The sequence below is a fragment of the Anoplopoma fimbria genome, chromosome 3 (genome assembly GCF_027596085.1).
Source record: "Anoplopoma fimbria isolate UVic2021 breed Golden Eagle Sablefish chromosome 3, Afim_UVic_2022, whole genome shotgun sequence".
In the NCBI taxonomy this organism is placed as follows: domain Eukaryota; kingdom Metazoa; phylum Chordata; class Actinopteri; order Perciformes; family Anoplopomatidae; genus Anoplopoma; species Anoplopoma fimbria.
Window position 1 is genome coordinate 20,870,629 of NC_072451.1, and position 21,594 is coordinate 20,892,222.

Sequence of the window (21,594 nt, forward strand, 5' to 3'; positions counted from 1 at the left end):
TGTAATGTTTAAAGTGGGAGCTGCAGTGAACATAAAACGGTGGGTTTTCATTGGATCACTCTGGTGTCTTAAATGGATCGTTATGATCTCAGAGGCTGCCTGCAGATTCTCAGTGATGTGATGAAGTTATACCGCTACACTTTGTCTGAGGTTGGGCTTCAGGCCTGGCAGAAGTGCGACTTGTTTCCTGACAGTCTGTTTTGTAAGTTTTGGTGCCCAGGAGACATGTGGATACATTTCTGACACTGACAATAAGCCTACCAAACTAAAATAAATACCTGAGACAAAATGGCATGATTTTCCCCCCATGCAGCCTAATCCTCTATGTATAAAGCCTCACTGTGCTTTTACAGTAAGCTTTTATGTGCGGTCGTTACTTTCTCTTAGTACGTCTGCGAAGGCCCGAGTCCCCAGAAAGCCATTACCGTCTCCACACATCACGCTGTTCCCTCTTCCTCACAAACACGACATGACAGACACATTAACACCCCTTCACACCCAATTGAGCACAGCATCCAAAAAAGGGAAGGAAACACCATGAATGTGGAGGAATGCAGTCATTTAAAAGAATTGGATTAAGCAGCTTGTGTGAAGGAGAACAGTTGAATCTGCACCCAACAGGCAGCTGTGATGCTCAAATATGAGTATTTGTTAATTGAGTGTCTCTAATGTTTTCTTTCTGCCAATTATTATTAATTGTCTCAATAATATTCTGAATAAAAAAGGCTTCTTGACAATTCAGGGTCCATGATCATTTAAATATTCAGTATAGGGTGCTTAAAAAAAACCCAAATTCAACCCTTAAAAATCTTCAACAACCAAGCTACAGAGTCTAGAGTACAGTTGTGAAAAATACACGCTGGTTAAAGCATTTATAGGGCTCATCTACAATATGTTAAAATTCTGAAACTTGCTGCCATAAAACACGCTTTTCTTCTTCTTCATCTTCAGTCTTTAATTGACTGTTATCTTGTTTTTGTCCCTATTTTGTACAGCATTTTGGCAAAATGCCTCCCTGACTGCTACTAATAATATTTCTGGTGTACATTACAGTTAATTGAAGTGCAGCAGCTGTCAGAATAATTACATGCTGATGTTTGCGATTTGGCAGGAAGGTATTACACTCAGCCACAAGGAGAGTTTCTCTGGACAGTTTCCTTGTTTTTCCTATTTCTTCTCCGTCCTGCAAGCCGACGTTATTTCAGCCAAATGCCAACAAAAAAACTGACTCTTGGACAGACGGAGGGAGAGAGAGGGATGGATTCTGTTTGCTTAATTAGATACACACTAAGGGACATCATGGAAAACTGTGGTAATCACAGGACATGAAAAGATATTTGAAATATGACAAATATGAAATGATCATGATTCATGGTGTTGAATTCTAACAAAATACAATTAATTCTTTGTGAGTTCAAAGTTCAAATCGTGCCCTCCAAATGACCACAACTTCTCCGTGCTTTTGTTGGTGAAGAGCAAATCCACTCTGCAGGAATCCACTGGACTTCTTCCTCATCCACCTTCTCGAGGTACGCCTTCAGCTCTCTAAACGCCACGGCGATATCCCCGTTGACGATCACCTTGTCCAACAAGTGACCGCACTGGCTCTCCATGGTTTCAGCCAAGTTAATCATGTCCTCAAAATCCTCCTCCTGTGAAAAGAGAACAGACATGGAGTATCATGATGTTATAATACCTCTATTTAGCTCTTTTCATAATTTGATTTGGATGTCCTTTAATTATCCATCTCGTAAAAAATAAAAAGAATCTGCACAGAAAAGAAGTAACTAAAAATAAGCTGTTTATCTGATAAATACTGTAGATGGAAACAGAAAAGCCAAAGCCTGAACATATGGTGACATCCTCCAAAAAGTTGTTTTACAATAATCTGCACATACTGTGACGTAACAGGACGTGGAACGGATTCCATTCAGCTATAGTGACCAAGGCATAACACATCGTTACATGCTGAGCGGAGGAGGCCTTTTCACACCAGCTGTGCAACAGGTTGAAAGCACAGCCCTATAAGATATGCCTAAAACCTAGAAATAGAATAGGAATAGAACAACTGACAAAACAAGTCAGAGGGGGCTTATAGTGTTGTCCCAGCTCACAGGGAAGAGAGTGGACTCAGCTCCAAAGACGGACGGCTGGCTAGTTAGTTAGCTTATTGGCTGCTGCTAATTTCATCATGATTAAATGCCAACGTTACACTGGTTGCAGAAATTGAACCGAACAAGGTCGTCATTCATCTGGCAATAGCAATAGAGTGATTGGATGAAGCATTAAGTTGTTCAATTTGACTCATTTACTCTGCCCTCTGTGCTTTTCTCTGGTAATACTCCACTGAAAGTTTCAAGGAGTCTTTGACTTGCTGTTAGTCAGTTTAGTTTATATGGAAGTCAGCCCGCTAGAATGGTTGCAATGGCAACGGAACACGTAAAGATGGCTGCCACTCTGACCATGTGTGGTTGTGATGCTTGGCATTGGGCATCCCTCAGTCATGCTGCAACACAGGTGTGTGACCTCATGGGTTTAATAAGGGCAGCATTGGCAGCCAGGGTCAGAGAGTGAAGGAGAAGCCAGATGGGGGTTATGAGAGTGACCTAGCATCTTTTTGTCCCACATCTACCATCAAACATACATGATCTCGTTTTGAGATCTGTTTTGAATAACTCTTTGAGACATTTTTTCAATCCATCACATATAGACACAATATGTAACCTTTTATCTCCTAGACAAAAAAGTACTCACCTGCACGTAAGTTATGAAACAAGAAGCCACCCACCAAGCAGCCTTGTAACTCCCCCTGTCTCTTAAACATGTCTTAAATGCAAACCACAGGGTCAACCAGGTGTAATGCAAGGTGTGTGTACGTCTGTGGGGTTGGGTGGGTGCAATAAGGCCAGAGTGTTTGACCCCACACCGCCCTTAATGTTACAAGACACAGAACAAGCACCTGACTTCACACATGAACCTGGTGGCATGTGTTTTGTGTGTTTATGTTGTAGTTTCTCTTACTGAAAAGCTCCTGACTGAGTTATTTTCCTCCTCATCGCAGATGAATTTAGCTCTCCGTCTGGTGAGGCGTAGCTCCTCTATACGTGGGGGCTTCACAAACACCACATATGGTTTGAATTCAGGTGTGTACACATGCTTTATTTTCTGTGTTGACGGAGACAAAAGAGAAGGAGGTCAGCTGTAGGCAGAAATATTCATGGTACATGGTAATATTTATGTCGAGGACCCCTAAATTGATACACATTAGGTCATGGACTTTCATTTCAAAAGATTATTTATTATATTTCTTTATTTATTTCTAAATTTTGGACTATCCTTATGTACCACAGTACCTGCTTATTAACTCCTTTTTCTCACTGTTGACGCAGGTAAAGTGAAAAACGCTATATGCTTCTTCCAACACACATGGGGTCACCAAACACTATTTGTTAGAGAGGACTTTAATTGGCGGGGCCAAACAAGTGGCGGTTCATGTTATCCCTCCTCTACACAGGGACCCCAACAAACCAGTTGCATGCAATCCCTCACAGGCTTCCCACCACCACACCACTGCCAAATGTGTTTGATGGACGGCTAAGAGGGAAACACGACTGCCAGGAAATAAAAAATCCCTGTGTTGGTGACAAACACACACAAGCCCTTGGAAACTTCATTTTTATTATTTAAAAAATCTGTCTTCTGAAGAAAAACTATTACTATTAGTCTGACGAAGCATCGTCGCAATTAACACTTGTTATGAAACAGCAGTGTGAATGATATAGCAGGCACATATTAATTATTTTGTTTATCATCTGCCAAATTCAGTTGGCATGACATTTTTAATGGCATAATACTCACATTAGGTTGCACATTCAGGAGGCACACCTTGCCCTCAGCCATCACTCTGTTCACAGAGTCTAGACTTGTTCCATAGTAGTGTCCTCTGTATCTCCCATATTCTACAAACCTAGACATCAGAAACAGGGACAGGAACTGACAGTAAGACAGCATCAGATGTTTATCAGACAGCAGTAGAAATGGTGGACATCGCTCTCATTAATAGGGAGAGTGAGTGGGACTACTTTTTAAATGCATGGGAAAGGAAAGCAAAAAGGGCGACACCTGTTTATGTACCTATGATTGAGAATATCCTCTTCAAACATGTGAATTGACACAAAATGATAATCCACCCCGTCGGTCTCCCGCCTTCTCCTCTCACGTGTGGTGTCTGAAAGAGAGCAGGAAAAAGATGAGAAACCATTGTGTGCGAGGGAGGTAAAGGTGACGGTTTTGGATGTCTGTCTTACACGGCACAGTGACGCCAAAGCAGTCAGGGTCGGAGATCATGAGCCTCCTCTTCAGTTCATTGACGCCAACGCCGCTGGGCCCTTGAGACAAAGATGAAAACACAGTGTTCTGTATGTGGGTATTCATTCCCAATATCACTGTGTACTGAAGTACGACATCAAATAGGCCTAGTGATCTAGTGACACATCTGTCTTTATCATCAGAGAAGCAGAAGGGGAGCGAGGGAGAGTCAGACAGACAGAGCTCTGATTTCTTACTGATTTCAGTCTGAAAATGATTCTCCAACCAACCTGGCTCTTTTTCTCCCTCCTCTTGTGCCTCTCTATTGAACGTTTAATGCTCCCTTTGCCCTCTGGAAAATACATAGCATCACAATTAAACGTGACATCTGCAAAGGCACACAGTATCAGTGACATTATAGTGTAGGATGTACAGGATGAAGCACACACACACACACACACACACACACACACACACACACACACACACACACACACACACACACACACACACACACACACACACACACACACACACACACACACACACACACACACACAGATACTGTAGCATCTGGGATTTTCTTCTAAAGCAGGTTTCTACAGCCCCAGATTGCATCAGACTCTAATGGAGCGCTGTCTGAAAGTAGGATTCTTGACATACCTGCCTTTTCCATCACAGCGTTGCATGAGCTTGATACATTACAAAATATCAAGTTTATAGACTCTCCACTGTTACACTGCTGATGTCTTTCACAGCTGCTCCAAAGAACTGGAGAGGAGCATCATCGAGCTCTGAGGATACTTTCTCCTAACCTTTTTTTTTTCATTTTTCAAGAGTTACATGATCTGTAGGACTTAAAACGGCTGGCAGTCCCTTTCAGCAGCTTTCCTGGGGCATAACTGTCTATTCAGTGCGTATGCAATGCAAACAAAAACAGATATATTTCCAACCTGGTCAAACATTATCCAGCAGGTCCTGTTTTAGCGATCCAGGTTTTGGTTTTATCGTCTATTATTCTCATTGCCAATAAGCTATATATTCTTAATGATGACCCTTCAGTCAATGAAGAGCCTTCACAGCAGACAGTAAAACATAATCCAGAGTGGAGGTAAGATCCAACTCAATTAAAGGAGTCTAAATCCAAATCCAAGCTGTCTTAACTGTTCCAGTTTGATGATGGAGCACTTGGCTGACATTTTTAGGGATCTTATTCACAATCCACTCATCCAGTCCTCATCATTTATCTCCTCTCTATCTGGTTTTGTTTTTGCACCTCTTCATTTCACTGTGTTTCTCTCCTCTCTGCCTTCCACTTTCAATTTTCTGTCCCCTTTTGTGCATCTCTCCCCTTCTCTTCTTTCTTTGATTTCCCTTTGGTCACAGATGACCTGCCATTGTATCATAATATGACATTAAAAAGACCTTCAGCAGTGCTCAATCTAGAATTCCCCGTGGAGAGATGTAGCTCAAAAATACATAGAGCAGGCCTCCAGCATTGGCAGAGAAGTGAGTCTGGGGTGGGCCACTTGGTAATTTAGGAGAACACAATATATTCTGACTTGTATTTCTCTGACAGTGTTTACGTGGTTCTGATGGGAAAAGATTGTTCTTGCACTCAGTGGGGACATAAATCTTCATCAGTGCGTTACTTTTTTCTTTTGATCAACAATAGCTTCAATAATATTGTCCTTTTAATGAATGGGATCCTGTTGTTTTAATGTTTTTATATGGACCAAAAAAAGGCAGTAGGATTATATAAAACAGAACACAATTGATCACAATGTGCAATGTTGTCCATATTACCACTGTTGCTACCTTTCTTTGTGTATAGCAATGCTGTACATGTAGCTCACCAGTTTCTCATTGACTAATTCATAACATGGGAACCTATTTTTCTAGCTTTTGGCATTGGGCTTTCAAAACAAACTTTCCACAAAAGATGGAGCTTGCTGGTTTCTTTCTGTGCTTTTAGCTCATACGTACCAGCCAGAACAACCAGACGGTGTCTGTCTTTGGGGTCTCTGCGGTAAGGGATCACCTCTTTGTAGGCAGGGGGACGAATTGAGCTGTGTACACCTGTGCTCCACCTCCTGGATTGAGCCGCTTCTCTGGCCCAGCTGCTCTTTCTCCCGAGTCTGAAACTCTTTCTTAAACCAGCTGGAAAAGATAGAGAGGGACCTTAGACCTGCTAGGTGTATTGCTGAAAATCTAGCTGGAGGAAAGCAAAACTGTGACAGTCGTTATACCTGCATTCTTTGATTTTTTTTGTCCATTTGAAGGCAACACGACACATCATCTGGCATTTTGTTGTTTTATGAAGGTGATGTGGTGAATGTGTGTAATTTACACATCCAGCAGGTTCAGAGTGACATTCACTCAACTGGTGAATGCAAGTCTATTATTCACTTTCCTTTTGGCTCAGTTTTTAGCCTCCACCAATCCCTCAAGAAAACATCTCTTTAGCTGCTAAATGCTCCACTAAGTTCACCAGCTATAGCTAACTTTGGCCGCTGTCATTTGGTGCTGGGCAGGTAATGCAGAGATTTTTCGCTGATTACAGCTGCCTGCTGTGGCTGGAATTGAGTTTGATGTGAGCGATGAGAGTGAACCAAAACAATACAATCAAAGCTGTAAAATCGAGACACTAAGCTGAATTAGATAATTTTGTGATAACTTGCGTACCATCATACATTAATAAGCTCCAATGACTTGTACGGCTTAATTTATTCTCAAAATACTTCCACAAATCACCAACATTGCTTCCCTTTGTGCACCACTTTGTCAACACTTGGTTAAAATCAAGAACATTGGAAATCTACAACATTGTTAAAAGGCACAAGAGGGACTTAGATGACAACAAGGGCCATGTCAGAAGGGAGCGCTACATCAACAAAGCCACCCAAACTCTGGTGTCAAGCACCATCCTGAACGGTACAAATCTTAGTCAACAGACGACAACTCAGGCTGTCACGGGTCGCTTGTATGCCGTCTGACAGCCAGCGTCTGCCATGCGACTGTGGTCTGGCCTGGCTTGGCAGGCGTGCTCTCTTTCATGATGTTAACTGCTGCTAAGTGATGCTGCCAGGCTTTCTTTGACGTCATGTCAGCTGCAATTTCACTTTGTAAGCATATCTGTCTATTTCCTTTCTGGGCTTCATTCTAAGAGACAAGGCACTATGAGTAAAGATTTCAAACTTTTTGTTTACACAGGATTTAAACTGATGATTTCACTAACAGAGAGTAATACATACTGTATTAAACATATGTTATACAGCATATGAGAAATCTTATTTCCTAGAATGAAATAAGGTCTAGAGGAAAACATATCGGAAATGTCAATCTTGAGTAATTCTGGCAGTGAAATTCATCATGTGTTGCTGCAAATGCTCTCAGCTGTAGAACTGTAGTACATTTTTTGGATATGTTGCAAGCTATTTCTGCTTCACTCAACGGTATGAAATAAGGGTAAGAGTAGAGATAAGACTGCAAGGAGAGTGAACACATGCAATGCATGTCATGACCTGGACCTGGGCCCTTCACGTTAAGATGATCTGATATGAGCCTTGACCTGCAGTTTAAATGAGTGGACAAAAACATTCAGTATGAAAAAAATGACCACTATTATCAATATTTCCCTTCTCTTTTGGCCCCTCTGTGCTCTGATTACTCTGAATGCTGTAATTTGGCCGTGCACCATTGATAAAGCTTTACATGCCTGACAAAGAGGAAACACAGAGTCTGAACCACGTCATCAGGTGAAAGCTGGCCCGAGATAAGATGAAATGCACATGACTTTTGGAACTGATACAATGCAACATCTGTAATTACCTTGCCTTGTAGAGACATAAGGAGCTTTTTTACAATCAGCCATAAGTGCACGCCCCCCATATGAACATCCTGCACTGCTCATTTGCACACACGCAAACACACACAAGCACATCATATCCAATCCATGAGATCAAGACAAATGGGATAAATGGCAAGGCTAAAACCACATTTGCCGTTCTAGTCTTCTCCCTCAAATCCCAAAACCACGAAACGACATCATCATCATATGAACTAGTTTCTCCTGTATCTAGAACCAGGGTCTCCTTTTGTGACTATTTTTGCTCCATCTATTTTTAGTTCAATATATTTAATATATGTGTGTTATTGTGAGCTGTCATGTCCAGTTGCCCTGAGTTTTCTTGTCTTGAATCGTACTGGTCCATTCTCTAGTATCAGTGGGATTTCAGTGGAACAATTCAAATGTCTCACCAATGTGGATCCCTGTTATCGCTCCGTAGTCTACGTCCTCCATGACTGGAAAACAAAATAGGAAGAGGGAAGAGGAAAGAGTGAGGAAATTGTGGAAACGATGGGATGACACATGCATTGCTCTGAAATTTCATACTCAAAGTATAAACATATGTGCTAACCCGAATGTCCTAATATTTTGCTTTGGAAAATCTAATAATGGTCTTATTTAGAAATGATATCCACATTTTAGAAATATTAATAACTACCTTACTCTTACAAATTGATTGTTAGTTAAAAACTAGCGCACTGCAGAAGGCCAGATACCATAAACCCGCCGGGAAGAACATTAAACAGAACCCTTTCATGCTGTAAAGACAGTGCAGGGAGAATTACAAGGTTATTATTTTTGGCTAATAAATCTCTTTAAATCTTTGAAAACACCAAAAACCAAAACCTAAAATAATACATATGTATTGTATCATGTTAACTATGCTCAAGGTAAGTTAATAAGATAATTCAAAGAGACAGTACCTTCCCCCTCATCTGTGAAGCATGTGGAGAAAAAAAAGCAGTGAGTACGACGGGGTGGCAGCAGAGCTCACCCATGACCCTGACCGGGCTCTTCAGACATGACCTGTCACCTCTCAGCTTAGCGCTAAAGGAGCTCTAATATATTTATTGGAACGTGTTAAAAGGTTTTATTCTTTTCAGGTGTGGTGATTTTACGGACAAACGTTGGCTCGTCACCTGGTGGTTTGACTCGTCGAGGCGTGAACAGAACTTTAGGTCGCTGTAGGGCAACTCTCCTGAAACAAGAACAATAAAACACATAAAACTAAATAAAACAAGGCTGTATCAAAACAGGATTTAATCAACAGGTGTTTTCAGGTGAGTAAATATGTTGCTATCGACGACCTCTCGTGGAGCTGCTGCGAGGGGATGAGCCCCGCCCGAGTGTTGCTGTCCCCGAGGTGACACGCCTGCCACCAGGTGTCGTCCTCCATGCTGACAATCTGAAGGACGTCCCCTCTTTTAAAGGCTACTGCTGCATCCTTGCATGGAACGGTGGGATCCTCATTAGGATCATAGTCAAACAGAGCCCGCATAAACAGCTGAGGAAAGAAAATAGTTTATTGTTTTTGAAAATGCTCATTCTATGTAATCAATTGATTAATTCTTCTATTTTCCTAATGCGGCTTTGTGAAGTTTCCTCTGAATCATAGATGTGGACATCTTTGTCTGTTGCTTCTTCACATATGTTGGTGTCATTTTTTGAGAAATGACCATGATCATTGAAAATAATTTGTCTTAATCCATTGCAAATGCTCCCTGCTCTAAACGATTCCAGCTTGGACATCCTCTGTATGTATGTGGTGGTCGTGGCCATGAAGTCTTCCTTAACCAGAAAAAAGCATAGTGGAACTTGAAATTTTCCACATAGATTGTGCATATTCATTGTTCATGTAAAATTAAGTTGTTGCGGGTCAGTACATGTGATGTGCAAAATGATAAATCAAGTGTTTAAATGATAAAAAGCTGTATATCGTAATGAAGTTAGTGAGTGTCTTATCCTTGACTGTCTGAGCGGGATTTACTTCTTGACAATGGGCTGCTCTAGTGACAGCACCGTGGCAAAAACACAAAATATAACCAAACACACAAGAAACCACTGATTTCATCTGTTTTTACTGAAACCAGGTGGGCAGCTTTCCCCAATGCAGCCAGATTGCATGCTAACTTTAAAAAACACATGGTGCAGACATATATGTAGTTAATTCTTTCTGTACCTTCTTATTTGATGACATTTCTTTCTTGGAGGAGGCAGGAATGATTTTGAATGTAACTTCACCCTGAGAACGAGTCTGTGCAAAAACAGTGTCAAGTAGAAGTAAGACATTTAAAAAAATTCTAATTTACTTTCTTGCCATGGGATAGATAAGAAGATTGATGCAACTCTCATAAATGTCTGTAAGCTGAATATGGTGCTACACCCAGCAGTCGATTAGCTTAGCTTAACATAAAGACAGGAATGAGGACCAAACGGCAGGCTGAGTTCTGCCCAAAGGTAACAAAGCCGGCCTACCAACACCTATTTATTCATTCATTTAAGTGTTTATCTTCTTTTTAATCTGTACAAAAAGAGATGTGTAAAAACAAAGTATAACAAAATACTACTTCTTGGCTTTCTTTAAGATAGCATATTTTCTTTCTTTCTAGTACACTGTATATGTTATGTGCTAGGCTAACCGTTTCCTTACTGAAGCTCCATATTCAATTTTTATTCTTTTGTTATTGTCAAATCCCCCAAAAAAATAAAAAAATGAATAGCACACTAACAAGCATTGCCCCTGCAGCCAAATCCTGATAATTCTTATTTCTATGAGCCAGGCAGCCCCATTATTGTCCTGAAATGATCGAAAACACATATGGCATTGCACTGAGTGACATGTTCCTTCATTATCATGAACATGGGCCTTCGTTCACTTTGGGTGAATCTAAATTACACCATCCTGCACCTTTACATACTCTCAAGTCCACCAAATGTGGATTAATCCTTAGCAGGGAATTGTCCAAAACAAAAAAAACTACGATGCCATGTTTTTTTTCAAGAATTAATGAGATCTTTTCTGAAACAGTCTTTGATTGGAACAATACAATTATGGTAAGGTTTGGGGCTGAGAGCTACAGACATGGGAGGAAAAAGGAAAGTTTTTTTTTATGGCAGCCTTATTCTTTAAGAAAGAAAAAGTTGAGAGCAAGAAGAGACAGAGAAACAGAAACATCCAATGAGGAGATAAAATCAAATGTGTGTAAGACTAACCAGAAGAGGAAGGATTTCCTTTGGCTTCCTGTGCTCCAGTGAGACTCCATTCACCTCTTTCAGCTCATCTCCTTCATGGATCAGGCCTTCAAAGTGTTGGAAATACATATGGAAATTTGCACCACATGCTCTTCATTGTACATTTACTATGTGCCATCATAATGTTACTACAACATAATACAGTATAAAGGTACAGTGAGAGAGTAGAGTGGACATAATAATACACTGTAGAAACTAATATATAAGCTTACCGCTTTTATCAGCTGCACCTCCTCGCATGATCCTCGCCACAACAATAGCCCCAGTGGATTTATCCCTCTTTATTGTTGCCCCCTTGAGGGTGATTAGTGAATGAAAGGATGATAAACAAATAGACAAAGAGGTCAAGCAATTGACAGGGAAAACAACATGTTGGTTTTATTACAGTGGAGAAAAAGCTTCTTATTTAGAGACACTTCATGCCAGTGGAGGTCATTTGTATCAAGATGGGACCATTTAGCCGGCTGCCTTCATGTAACACACAAAATCCCTGGAAAAGGTTATCCAAATCAGCATTATTTTCAACAGATGTTATTGATGTGGAGCAAATTGCAATGGAAAGAGCATCTTATGTAGCCGACTACAATCAGCTCATGCGCGGGTGTAACCCTGTTGTCTGGAAAATGGGAACATGTTAGATCGATCAAAGAGACCATGTCAGAAAAAGGTCAGTCCCTTTGCAATCTAGTTTTGGGATCAACACAAAAGTGTGTTCTCTATTATTGGTCCAAAGCACGTTCCACTGTCAAAGCTCAAACAATAACACACAAGCAAACACACACTGCAAGAAATGTCCACCATTTACTAAATTATTCTCCTTTATTTTTCAAAAAAATATTAAACTCGTCTATGCCATAAGGGTTTTGTTTTTGGCACCATTTGTTTGTCTTTTATTTAGAAGGATATCTCAAAAACTTGTAAACAGATTTCAATGAAATTAGTCATAAAGGAAAGCCAGAGGCTAAGAGACAAATGTTCTGAGTGAGGGCATTTGAACATTTCTGCTATTTTCTAATGAACTACTGGATCTACTTAAGTGGAATAAAATCTGGCTATATGTATTTTATGGAGATAAAAAATATTCTGAACCTTATTTTATTATTAAAATAACAAATTGTAGAGGATTTTGCGGCCTTGGCAGAGGTATGTATTCTTTGTAGTTTGGTTTGTCTTCAGTCCTGTTCCACTTGATCCAGGAAATTTCCAGAAATATGTGACAATGGCTTGGAACAACGTGGAATAAGTCAGATCATTCCAGTACTATATAGAAAATGAGCTCTGATTAAAGACCTTGAAATAAGTTGATTTACATCAGAAACAGAAAAGAAATGATCCAATTTCAATGCTCAATACGGCTTAAAAGGACTAATTTATAGTTTTGCAGTGGATAAACATGACACACATGCGTAAATAAGGACATACACATACACACACAAACAGAACAATGCTAAAAGTACGTTGTGCGTCACAGCAGATATATGGCAATAAAGATGTGGAAGAATTGACTGTAAGTTCCTGGCTGCAGCAGTAACCTTTTCTTATGTTTCCTGTCATTGCTGTAGGGCTGTAGTCCTGCTACACCTTGGCATACACAGCTTGAACAGTCACGCAGTTCAACAACATGACATAAATTCAATCACCAGAGATAAAAAATCTGCTGTCTCTTGGATATGTTTATTGCTTTGAACTGCCTGTGTGTGTCAGATATTGTCGCTGGACAAATTACACATTTCTGAGTTCAGTGGCCCTGTTACATGGTTGTCTTAGCTTAAATACTAACAATTGAAATTGTTTTGTGTTCATTACAAGGCCAGGTAGACCAAATTAGAAACAGGCTGACAGGCCTAAAGTACAGCTGTACTTGTTTTTAGAGGCATATAGAAATATAGTTACTGGCTTTCTTGCCGAGAGTTAGATGAGAAGATTGATACTGCTCTCATGTCTGCAGATAGAGCCTTCAGACAGCTCCAGCACTTACTAATTAACATGCTATATCTCAATCCTGTTATGCCAAGAAAATAAAAAATAAAAAAATCCCAAACCTCTCAACAGAGCCAGGCTAGTGTCTTCATTTAAAGCTAAGCTAACTGCCTGGTGGCTTTAGCTGCACATTCAGCATACAAATTTGAGAGTGATACTGTAACACTCTTCTCATTAACTCTCACCAAGAAAGCATTTAAGGGTATTTCCCAAAATGTTGAACTATTAATTTAATCTTGAGATACATCTAATTTATAACTTGAAATATGAAATATGAAGACATGTTTACTGACCAGGGGGTCTTTGGTTTTGACCAGACTGACGATTTTAACCGAATCCTCGTCGTCTTCCAGTGCATCATCAGGTATCGGTGGCAGACTGGGCTCAAAGTCTTTCTGAGCTACAGCATCATGGACACACAAGAGACTCTGTAGAGGAAACATAAATACAGTGAAGGTGCTGATCTGTGTTCAGGAATGTCACTTTGAATTCTAGGTGTTTTGAAAAGATGTGGCTCGGGGCTAGTATCCTCTATTCACTCCGTATGGAAAAACCCAGCAGTATACTCCAAACAAAATGAAAACCGACCTGTTGGCCGTCAAGCTGCTGTCATATTCAGCATTGTGAACAAATGCCAGTGTAAAAACTGCAAGAGTCTGTTCATTTAATGGCGTCCATTCTAGATGGAAGCGCACTGAAGAACCACTGTCACTAGTTGTAACAGTGCAGGTTCAAACACTTTGTAAGGCTGAAACATGGTAAGCACTCAAACAAAAACGCCAACAATCGCTGTTGACTAATCAGAGGTGACTGAGACTGTGCAAAAGTTCAAATAAGTTTGACTGGCCTGCCCACACTCACTACAGCGATTGAATCCAAATACAGCACTTCCCTTTTGGTCGCCAATGTTCAGTTTCGATGATGCCAACATGCCAAATTTAATTTAGTCTGGAATGTACTGTGGGCCACCTGGAAGCAACCCCCTTATACTATACAGTCGTACTGGGTCAACTCAATCATCACACACGTCTAAGGAAAAAATATTTTCTAGATAAGTGACTGGGAATTGATATATGACTCACTATCAATGCCCAGACAGTTATTCTTTGTTAACTTTGATCATGCCAAAACAAAAGTTTGTTTGCAGAAAAACAATATTCTGGTTAAACGTTAAGCTCTCACTGTGAGCCAGCACAAAGTAAAAAAAAAGGAATTTACTGTAATAAGAAATAATGAGAAGAGGGAGGGGGAAACATCTGCTCATCATTTTAACAACCAGCCAATCCATCTGTCAGTTAGCCTTCTTGTCCATGTTGTCCATCAACAGTTGCCCTGCTCAGAAGCTGCCAACGCGTGAGCAATGTGTCTCTGGCCATTTTCAGAGACGGGTTTTCAAAAAACAAACATTCATTCACAGAATGTTATACCCTGAGTCGCTCATAAGTATGTGTGAAGTCCTGCATTTGGGCCAAGAACAAACAGGTCATTAAGAATGTTTAAACAAACCTGTAAATTCTCGTCTGGGTTCGGCTCCTCATTAAGAAAAAAACACGACTCCTGCAGCTCACTGTAAAACCAAACGCAGTGTGTGTGTGTGTGTGTGTGTGTGTGTGTGTGTGTGTGTGTGTGTGTGTGTGTGTGTGTGTGTGTGTGTGTGTGTGTGTGTGTGTGTGTGTGTGTGTGTGTGTGTTTGTGTGTGTGTTTGTTTGTGTGTGTGTCTGAAATATGACTGTCAGCAGAACTGAAATAAGGGAACATGCATTTGAGTAGTCTGGGCCTCTACATGAGTGAACACTAATAAACATGAATAGAGAGTAGATTAGCTTCAATTCCAGTGTGGTTAATATATGTCAGCACCTTTCAGAGGGTAAAATGATTAAGTTCATTACATTTGAATTTGCAGTTGGATGAATTTGTCACTTTGTGTGAGCCATATAGGTCTTTTGATGTGTGTGTAAGATCCAATGTTTAGTCGCCTGAACAGAATCAGAATAGCTCAGATAAAGCATTCCTGCATAGATTCATAGTTTCTCAGATTACACTTCTAGTAAAAGCAAGATTAAGGAAAATGACTGAACATGTAAAGACATTATTCATGAGTAGGTTTCTTTTACTGTTAATGATCCATCAGGGCGCTGAAGTAGACGGAAGATACATTCTTGCTTCATAAATGGTCCGTGTGAATGGCAATATTACAAATACTAGGAAGTCACTTCAGGCAACAGTTTGACATGTTGGGAAATACTCAAGAGTTAGATAATAGGAGCAATACCCCTCTCTGTTGAATATGAAGCTAGTTAGCAGAGGAAAACATTATCCTGGCTCTATCCAAATGTAACAAAGATTTATCCACTGGCACCTCTAAACCTCATATTTAACTCATTACATCTAGTTTGTTTAATTTGTACAAAAACTAAAGTGTATAAAAAGGAGAGATTGTGGTTGTTCTTTTTTTTTATAACTTTTGGACAGAACAAAGCTTGTTGTTTCCCCCTGCACCCATCATTATGCTAAGCTTAGCTAAGCTAAACTAAGATTAGCTAACCATCTCTTGGCTGTAGTTTCATATTGAATGCGTTTGAGAGCAATATTGGTACTTCTTGTCTTACTCTCAGCAAGAAAGTGTCTTAAAAGGATGGAAACAGCTTGTATGGCTACAGTAATTGTTTTCTGTCTGTAGCTCCATCTTTAATGGTTTAGCTTGGTACAAAGACTGGACAAAGGAGGAAACAGCTAGCTTAACTAGTTACATCTCATGTGTGTAATCAGTACAAAAACTGAAATTTAAAAATGTCTAGTTTAAGAGGTGACCCTCAAAAAGCCGGTGTCACTGTCTTTTTATGATGAGACTGGACTGTGTTGCATCTTTCTGTCTCTGGAGAATTTTGTATTTTGGGTCTTCTGTTTGTTTTTTCCATGTTTGGTATTTTTCATTCAGGTTTAGTGTTTCCGGCTTCTATTTTGAAGTTAATACCTTGTGTGTCTTGTCTTGTTTAGCTCTCTGACTATATTTGTTTTCCCCCTTTGGGATTTTCTGCTCTGACCTCATTAGTGTCACCTGTGCTCCTGCTCACCTGTTCCCACTTCCCCATTACTCAGTCCCTATTTAAACCAGCTCAATTATTTCCTTCTTCATTAGTTTGTCTTCCATTATGTTGGGAGGTCTTCACCATTTTGCATTTGTGCTTGCCTGCTGTTTCTTGCTTATTGAGTTGTAATCTTTTTCTTTTTTATGAAATCACTGCATTGATTCTGCTGCTTCCTCGTGTTTGTCTGCGTCTGGGTCCATCCTCTGCTGCCTTCTCTCCAACCCTGTCAGCCAGGCTATAGTTTCTTCCCTCTATTCTAGTCTTTGTGCTAAGCTAAGCTTACTGGCTGCTACTTACAGACAAAAGAGTGGAATCAATTTTCTTTGATAACTTTTGGCAAGAAAGCAAACAAGCGTATTTCCCCAAAGGTTTGTGTGAGTATTCCATTGGTAGACATGATGTGATTAAACTGGACAAAGGATTAGGCTCGGGGAGTTTTAGGTTGACACGTGTGTGTGAAGCTAAAGTGAAAACATGGAAGGAAATACTCTTCACCTTAAAGTTGGGTTTGGAAAAGAGGGCAACCAGTTCTTTGACTTCGTCTCTCCAGCCTTGGTATATCAGCTCCTCCGCCAACTGGAAGCAACGAAAAGGAGAAGGATCGGCAGGATTTGTATTTTTTTATAATTAGAGGTGTACATTTATATCATGGCCTCAGAGAGGTTTGCTCTAGTCTACACTGTACGAGCCAAGAAAGACGGAGAAACATGCAGAAAGACAAAAAGGCTTAGTGAAATTCAACTTGTATCTCATTCAGACTGCAGTGACATATTTCTAAACTTTCATATGGACCCGTTCACCTCACTAGGACTTTGCTTTTTTCTTCTTCATGTCCGTGTTCCTGTTTTGGGTTTGTGCCTTTTCGCCACCGTCGGGGAAAAAAATCTCCCAAATATTCAAGGCTACCACCCGACAGCTGCGGCGACGGCTAAAACAAAAGCAGCCTTGACCGTCAACGGCAAGTGAAGAGGCGGCGAGTGACTGTGTGCCGTCGCCAGTCTTGTCAAGCATATTACTGTAATGACTTCTACTGCTTCAAGATGTCGAGGCACACTCCAGAGACACAATGCATGAAGGTCATTAGTTTCCACTGTGAGCAAACAGAAGCCAGTCTGAGGGGAAACAGACCCATGGTTTGGCCCTTCCAGTAGGTCCTGATGATTTAAGCCAGGCGGAGAGTGGCTGTCGCACAGAATCTGAAGCAGAGGGAGTGAAGAGAAGGAGATGGAGAGGAGATTTTGGGGGAGAGGATGAGGCTATATAGACAGTATGGAAACATGGCTAGAATGACAGTACACAGAGTATAACAAAGAGAGAGAGGTGAAAGGATAAGGAACAATATAGATAATGGAAGGGGAGTTTGGTTCGGGATTGAGAGAAGAACAGATGGAAGCGAAGAGTAAGGGGAAAAATGATAAAAAGAACATCCTTGTTTAACAAGTTGTCCAGGAACAAGAGGGGAAAATCAGAAAATGAAAGGGTAACATGACCAAAAATGGTTCAGGGAAGGTAGTGGGATGAGATGGAAATATAGGAGTGATGGGTTGGTAACATGATCGAAGAGGACTGGTATATGAAATGTGACGCACATCTGAAGGGAATGTACTGGTGGTGCTGTTTTGAGCCACAGACGTAGTTGGAGTCCTCTCTGTCACTTCATCTTGAATCTGAAATTAATTTCATTCCTCCAACTTGTAACATTAGACTACACACAAGATGATTTTAGCAGCCTTTTGCTCGGCTCTGTCCTCGGCGAGCTAAATCCTGGCATGTAGATACAAAAAGATATCTGCTATAAAACACAGCCTCTCAAGTGATAATATCCAAGGTAATTTTAATGTCAGATTTCATAAATCACGACTCATAAGTGGGACTGTACGTTCCATTCATGCTTCTGTGTGACAGACAGGCATCTGTATGAGGAGGAAACAATTTGGAAGATGAACAAATCCTCCCACCGTTACCTCTGCTGTCAAACTGTCGGCCTCTGCAGCGTGTCTATCTGCAAAAGATGTTTGGAGAGAGTCACTTACATCTGAGGCCAGACTCGCTGCCTGCTCCTGGACGGGGATGGGGCTTCGCTTCTCAAAACGTTTCAGCCGCTCATGGATCTGTCAAGTCAGGAAAGTATCACAGTAAATGTTGTCTCTGCAGTAAAATTAAAACTCCAAATACTCTTTATACTTATACTATTAATAACATTAATTTATAATGATAAAATATTGTTTATTAAAGACCTGCAATGGTACCAGGGCTAGAACACAACCTATAACTATTTCAAAAATAAATATGAAGATGTATTGCAGTTCAGTTTATGTGAAAGTGCATTTACATTACGTAATAACATGGTTCTTTTTTTATGGGGGTGGAAAGTAACAACTAAGTGCATTTATTAAAATATTGTACAAAATGTTGAGGTATTGTACATGAATTACTATACAGGTTAATATTTTACGAACTAATTATATCATCAACTTATGAAATATGATGCACTTTTACAATACAGTAAAGTTGTTAAAGTGATCTGCATCCAGAGAAGCTGCTGCATTAAAGTGCCTATTACATATAAATTAATTTGTAATAATAATAATATCTATAATATGTAATAGAGTAACACTGACAGCAGCCATTCGTCCTGTATAATACTATGTAGAACATGTATGGTATTCTACTGTTACTTTGGATTATTAATTATTATTAATTTAACTGACAATACTAATTAATTTTGCTTAAACAGTGCTTTGATTGCATGACCATATATTTTTAATGGAGTATTTCTACACTGGTATCCTAAAAAATAAGATAAAACAAGTTTTCAAAATAGATGCTGTAACTGAAATGAGTGGAAGAAATCAAACACAAATCATTGTAGCACCAAAGTTTCTTCACCTTAAAGAGCAGATGAAGCTTTTTCTCCATCAACATGCTGTGGAGGAACCTGTAGTCCTCCTCTCTGTCTGTACGAGACTCTGTTCCAGACATCACTGAAGAAAGCAGCCTGCACACGCCTGCAGGAGGAGCAGAGCCAAACGTACTAACTCAGAGAGCCTGTTTTTTAGGTTATGAGGTAAGGTCAAGAACCCAAAGATAGAAATCAAAAGTTAAATGGAGGATGTGTTAGCAAAAATAACTTCAATAGGGAATAGTAACAGATTCACTGTTACGGAGACCATTGGTTTATTTTCCAGTATGACAGATATGTTATCTATAAGGGAGGTGAACAGAAAATAAACCTTATGTGCTCAAATTGAATACACATTGCTTATAACCTATAACATATAACCTGTTAACCTGCCACACTTTGGATGTACCTCTGTGTTCTGTTCGGCTCAGCATCCTCCTCACTCTGAGAACAGAGAAGAATAATTCAACCAATTTTGTATCCCTTGATGTATATATATATATATATATATATATATATATATATAATCTGATGAAGTAACTATATCCATATTTCTGTTTGTTACTGGCAAATAGGGAGACTAGAGCATGACAAAGAAGAGGGAGACATGAGAGAAAGGAAATAAATTATTTTTTTCCCAGGGTATGTAAAAGATGCTTCTTCTGAGATATTACTGCCCCCTAATGCTGGTATGACATATTTCAACATAATGTTAAAACACTTGCACTTTCCATAAAGCTAAATTGGTAAACGATTAAAACATTTAATGTTTTTATCAGTAATATTCAGGGTTATTTTTCTTCATTTCATTAAACTTAACATGTCTGCATGAATAACTGGCCTTAACTAAAACTACATTAGTCAAAAGATGACGACATAACTGATAAATGTTGAATGTTAAAATAAATTGATTTTTACCCTCTCTCTGAGCATATTTTGATCAATTTAAAAAAGTATCTATGCAAATATGCAGAATTCAGTTGAAAAGCATGCGGATTGGTTCAACAGAAATTAACTTGTTAGATAATATAATCTGTAAAGAAATATTGTCAAGAATGCCTCAATTAGCAAAATACAATGCTATATCCACAGATTTGTTTTTTAATATTCTAATATCTCAATACCAGATACGTGAAAATATTGTAAGAAAATAATTATTTGAACTAATACACTTTATCTGCAATACAGATTAGGACTGTAACACACGTGTTTATGTCCATTCCAACAATGCAGAGGAAAGCAGCTCAGCAAAATCACACAAAACTTAAGTTTCACTCACCAGAGACATTGCGTTCCATCAGGCCCGGTTCAGGCAGGCCATATCGCTTAGTGCTTCGTATGAGCAACGTATGAGCAACATTTGAACATCCACTTGTAGAGAGTGCTTGTACAGTGCTCAACTGGTCAGATTGTAAAAGAAACTGTCCCTTGTTTAGTCAATATGTGTTAGGTCTGACCTACATCAAGCCAGCGGGCAATCAATACAGCAATCAAAGAGCATGGGGCGTAATGTTCACCAGTTCACTTTCCACATATTTCACACAGATCTAACTGAAGCTGAGGTCAGCAGTTACATCCTTTCAATAACCTTTATTTCATTGTCAATTTATTTTAATTTCACACTTTTCTCTGTTGTCTGGTTAATTACTATTGTGTTCTTGTTTAATCCGTTTAAGACCAAAAAAAAGTGAACAAAATGACATGTTGGGGTTTTATGGGAGTTTGAGTGCTGGAATATTCCTTCGCCGGGCACAGTGACCTCATGGAGTTGACCGACAGCTGCCTCAGACAGCCTTCCTCCTGTAAGCTAAACTAACAAATATGAGAGTGGTGTCGCTATTTTCAACTCACTCTGAGCAAGAAAGCTGCCTCCCATGAAATCGTGGCACAAGTGGGATGGTCGCAAACATAAAATGTCAAAGGCCTAAAACTAAAGCATTACTGGGCAAGGTATTTAGGAAAAGACTTAGAGAGAGACCAGGTCCAAACTGTCTGGTAAATTAAGTTTCAAGGGAAACATATTTTGTCATGGATTGTGTTTGTTTTTGACACTAATAAGTTTCAAATGAGTTCTCAGAAGTCCACCCCTCCTGGGTGGTGGAAGGGGTGAAAAACAGGAGACTGCTGCTTGTTTGTGTCGATTGTGAACAAAGTACTTTTGTTGCATTTTTGTTTTTTGTTTCAATTTGGTAGTAATTTAAAGCAATGACGTT

The 21,594-nt window shown here is 39.7% G+C and overlaps 1 protein-coding gene across 1 annotated transcript; it reads right to left on the bottom strand.

Moving 5' to 3' along the window:
* Positions 1–1,421: 1,421 nt before the first annotated feature.
* LOC129089053 (MAGUK p55 subfamily member 7-like) lies at positions 1,422–19,815 on the bottom strand. Its single transcript, XM_054596390.1, has 18 exons — positions 19,791–19,815; positions 19,369–19,487; positions 18,513–18,590; positions 16,975–17,055; positions 13,684–13,818; positions 11,623–11,704; positions 11,372–11,457; positions 10,338–10,412; positions 9,466–9,662; positions 9,298–9,356; positions 9,082–9,093; positions 8,569–8,613; positions 6,295–6,468; positions 4,308–4,388; positions 4,135–4,228; positions 3,859–3,967; positions 3,022–3,165; positions 1,422–1,652 (listed from the first exon to the last, which is right to left on the bottom strand). Exons 1-18 carry the CDS (start codon positions 19,813–19,815, stop codon positions 1,422–1,424), a joined length of 1,827 nt encoding a protein of 608 aa, XP_054452365.1.
* Positions 19,816–21,594: the final 1,779 nt, after the last annotated feature.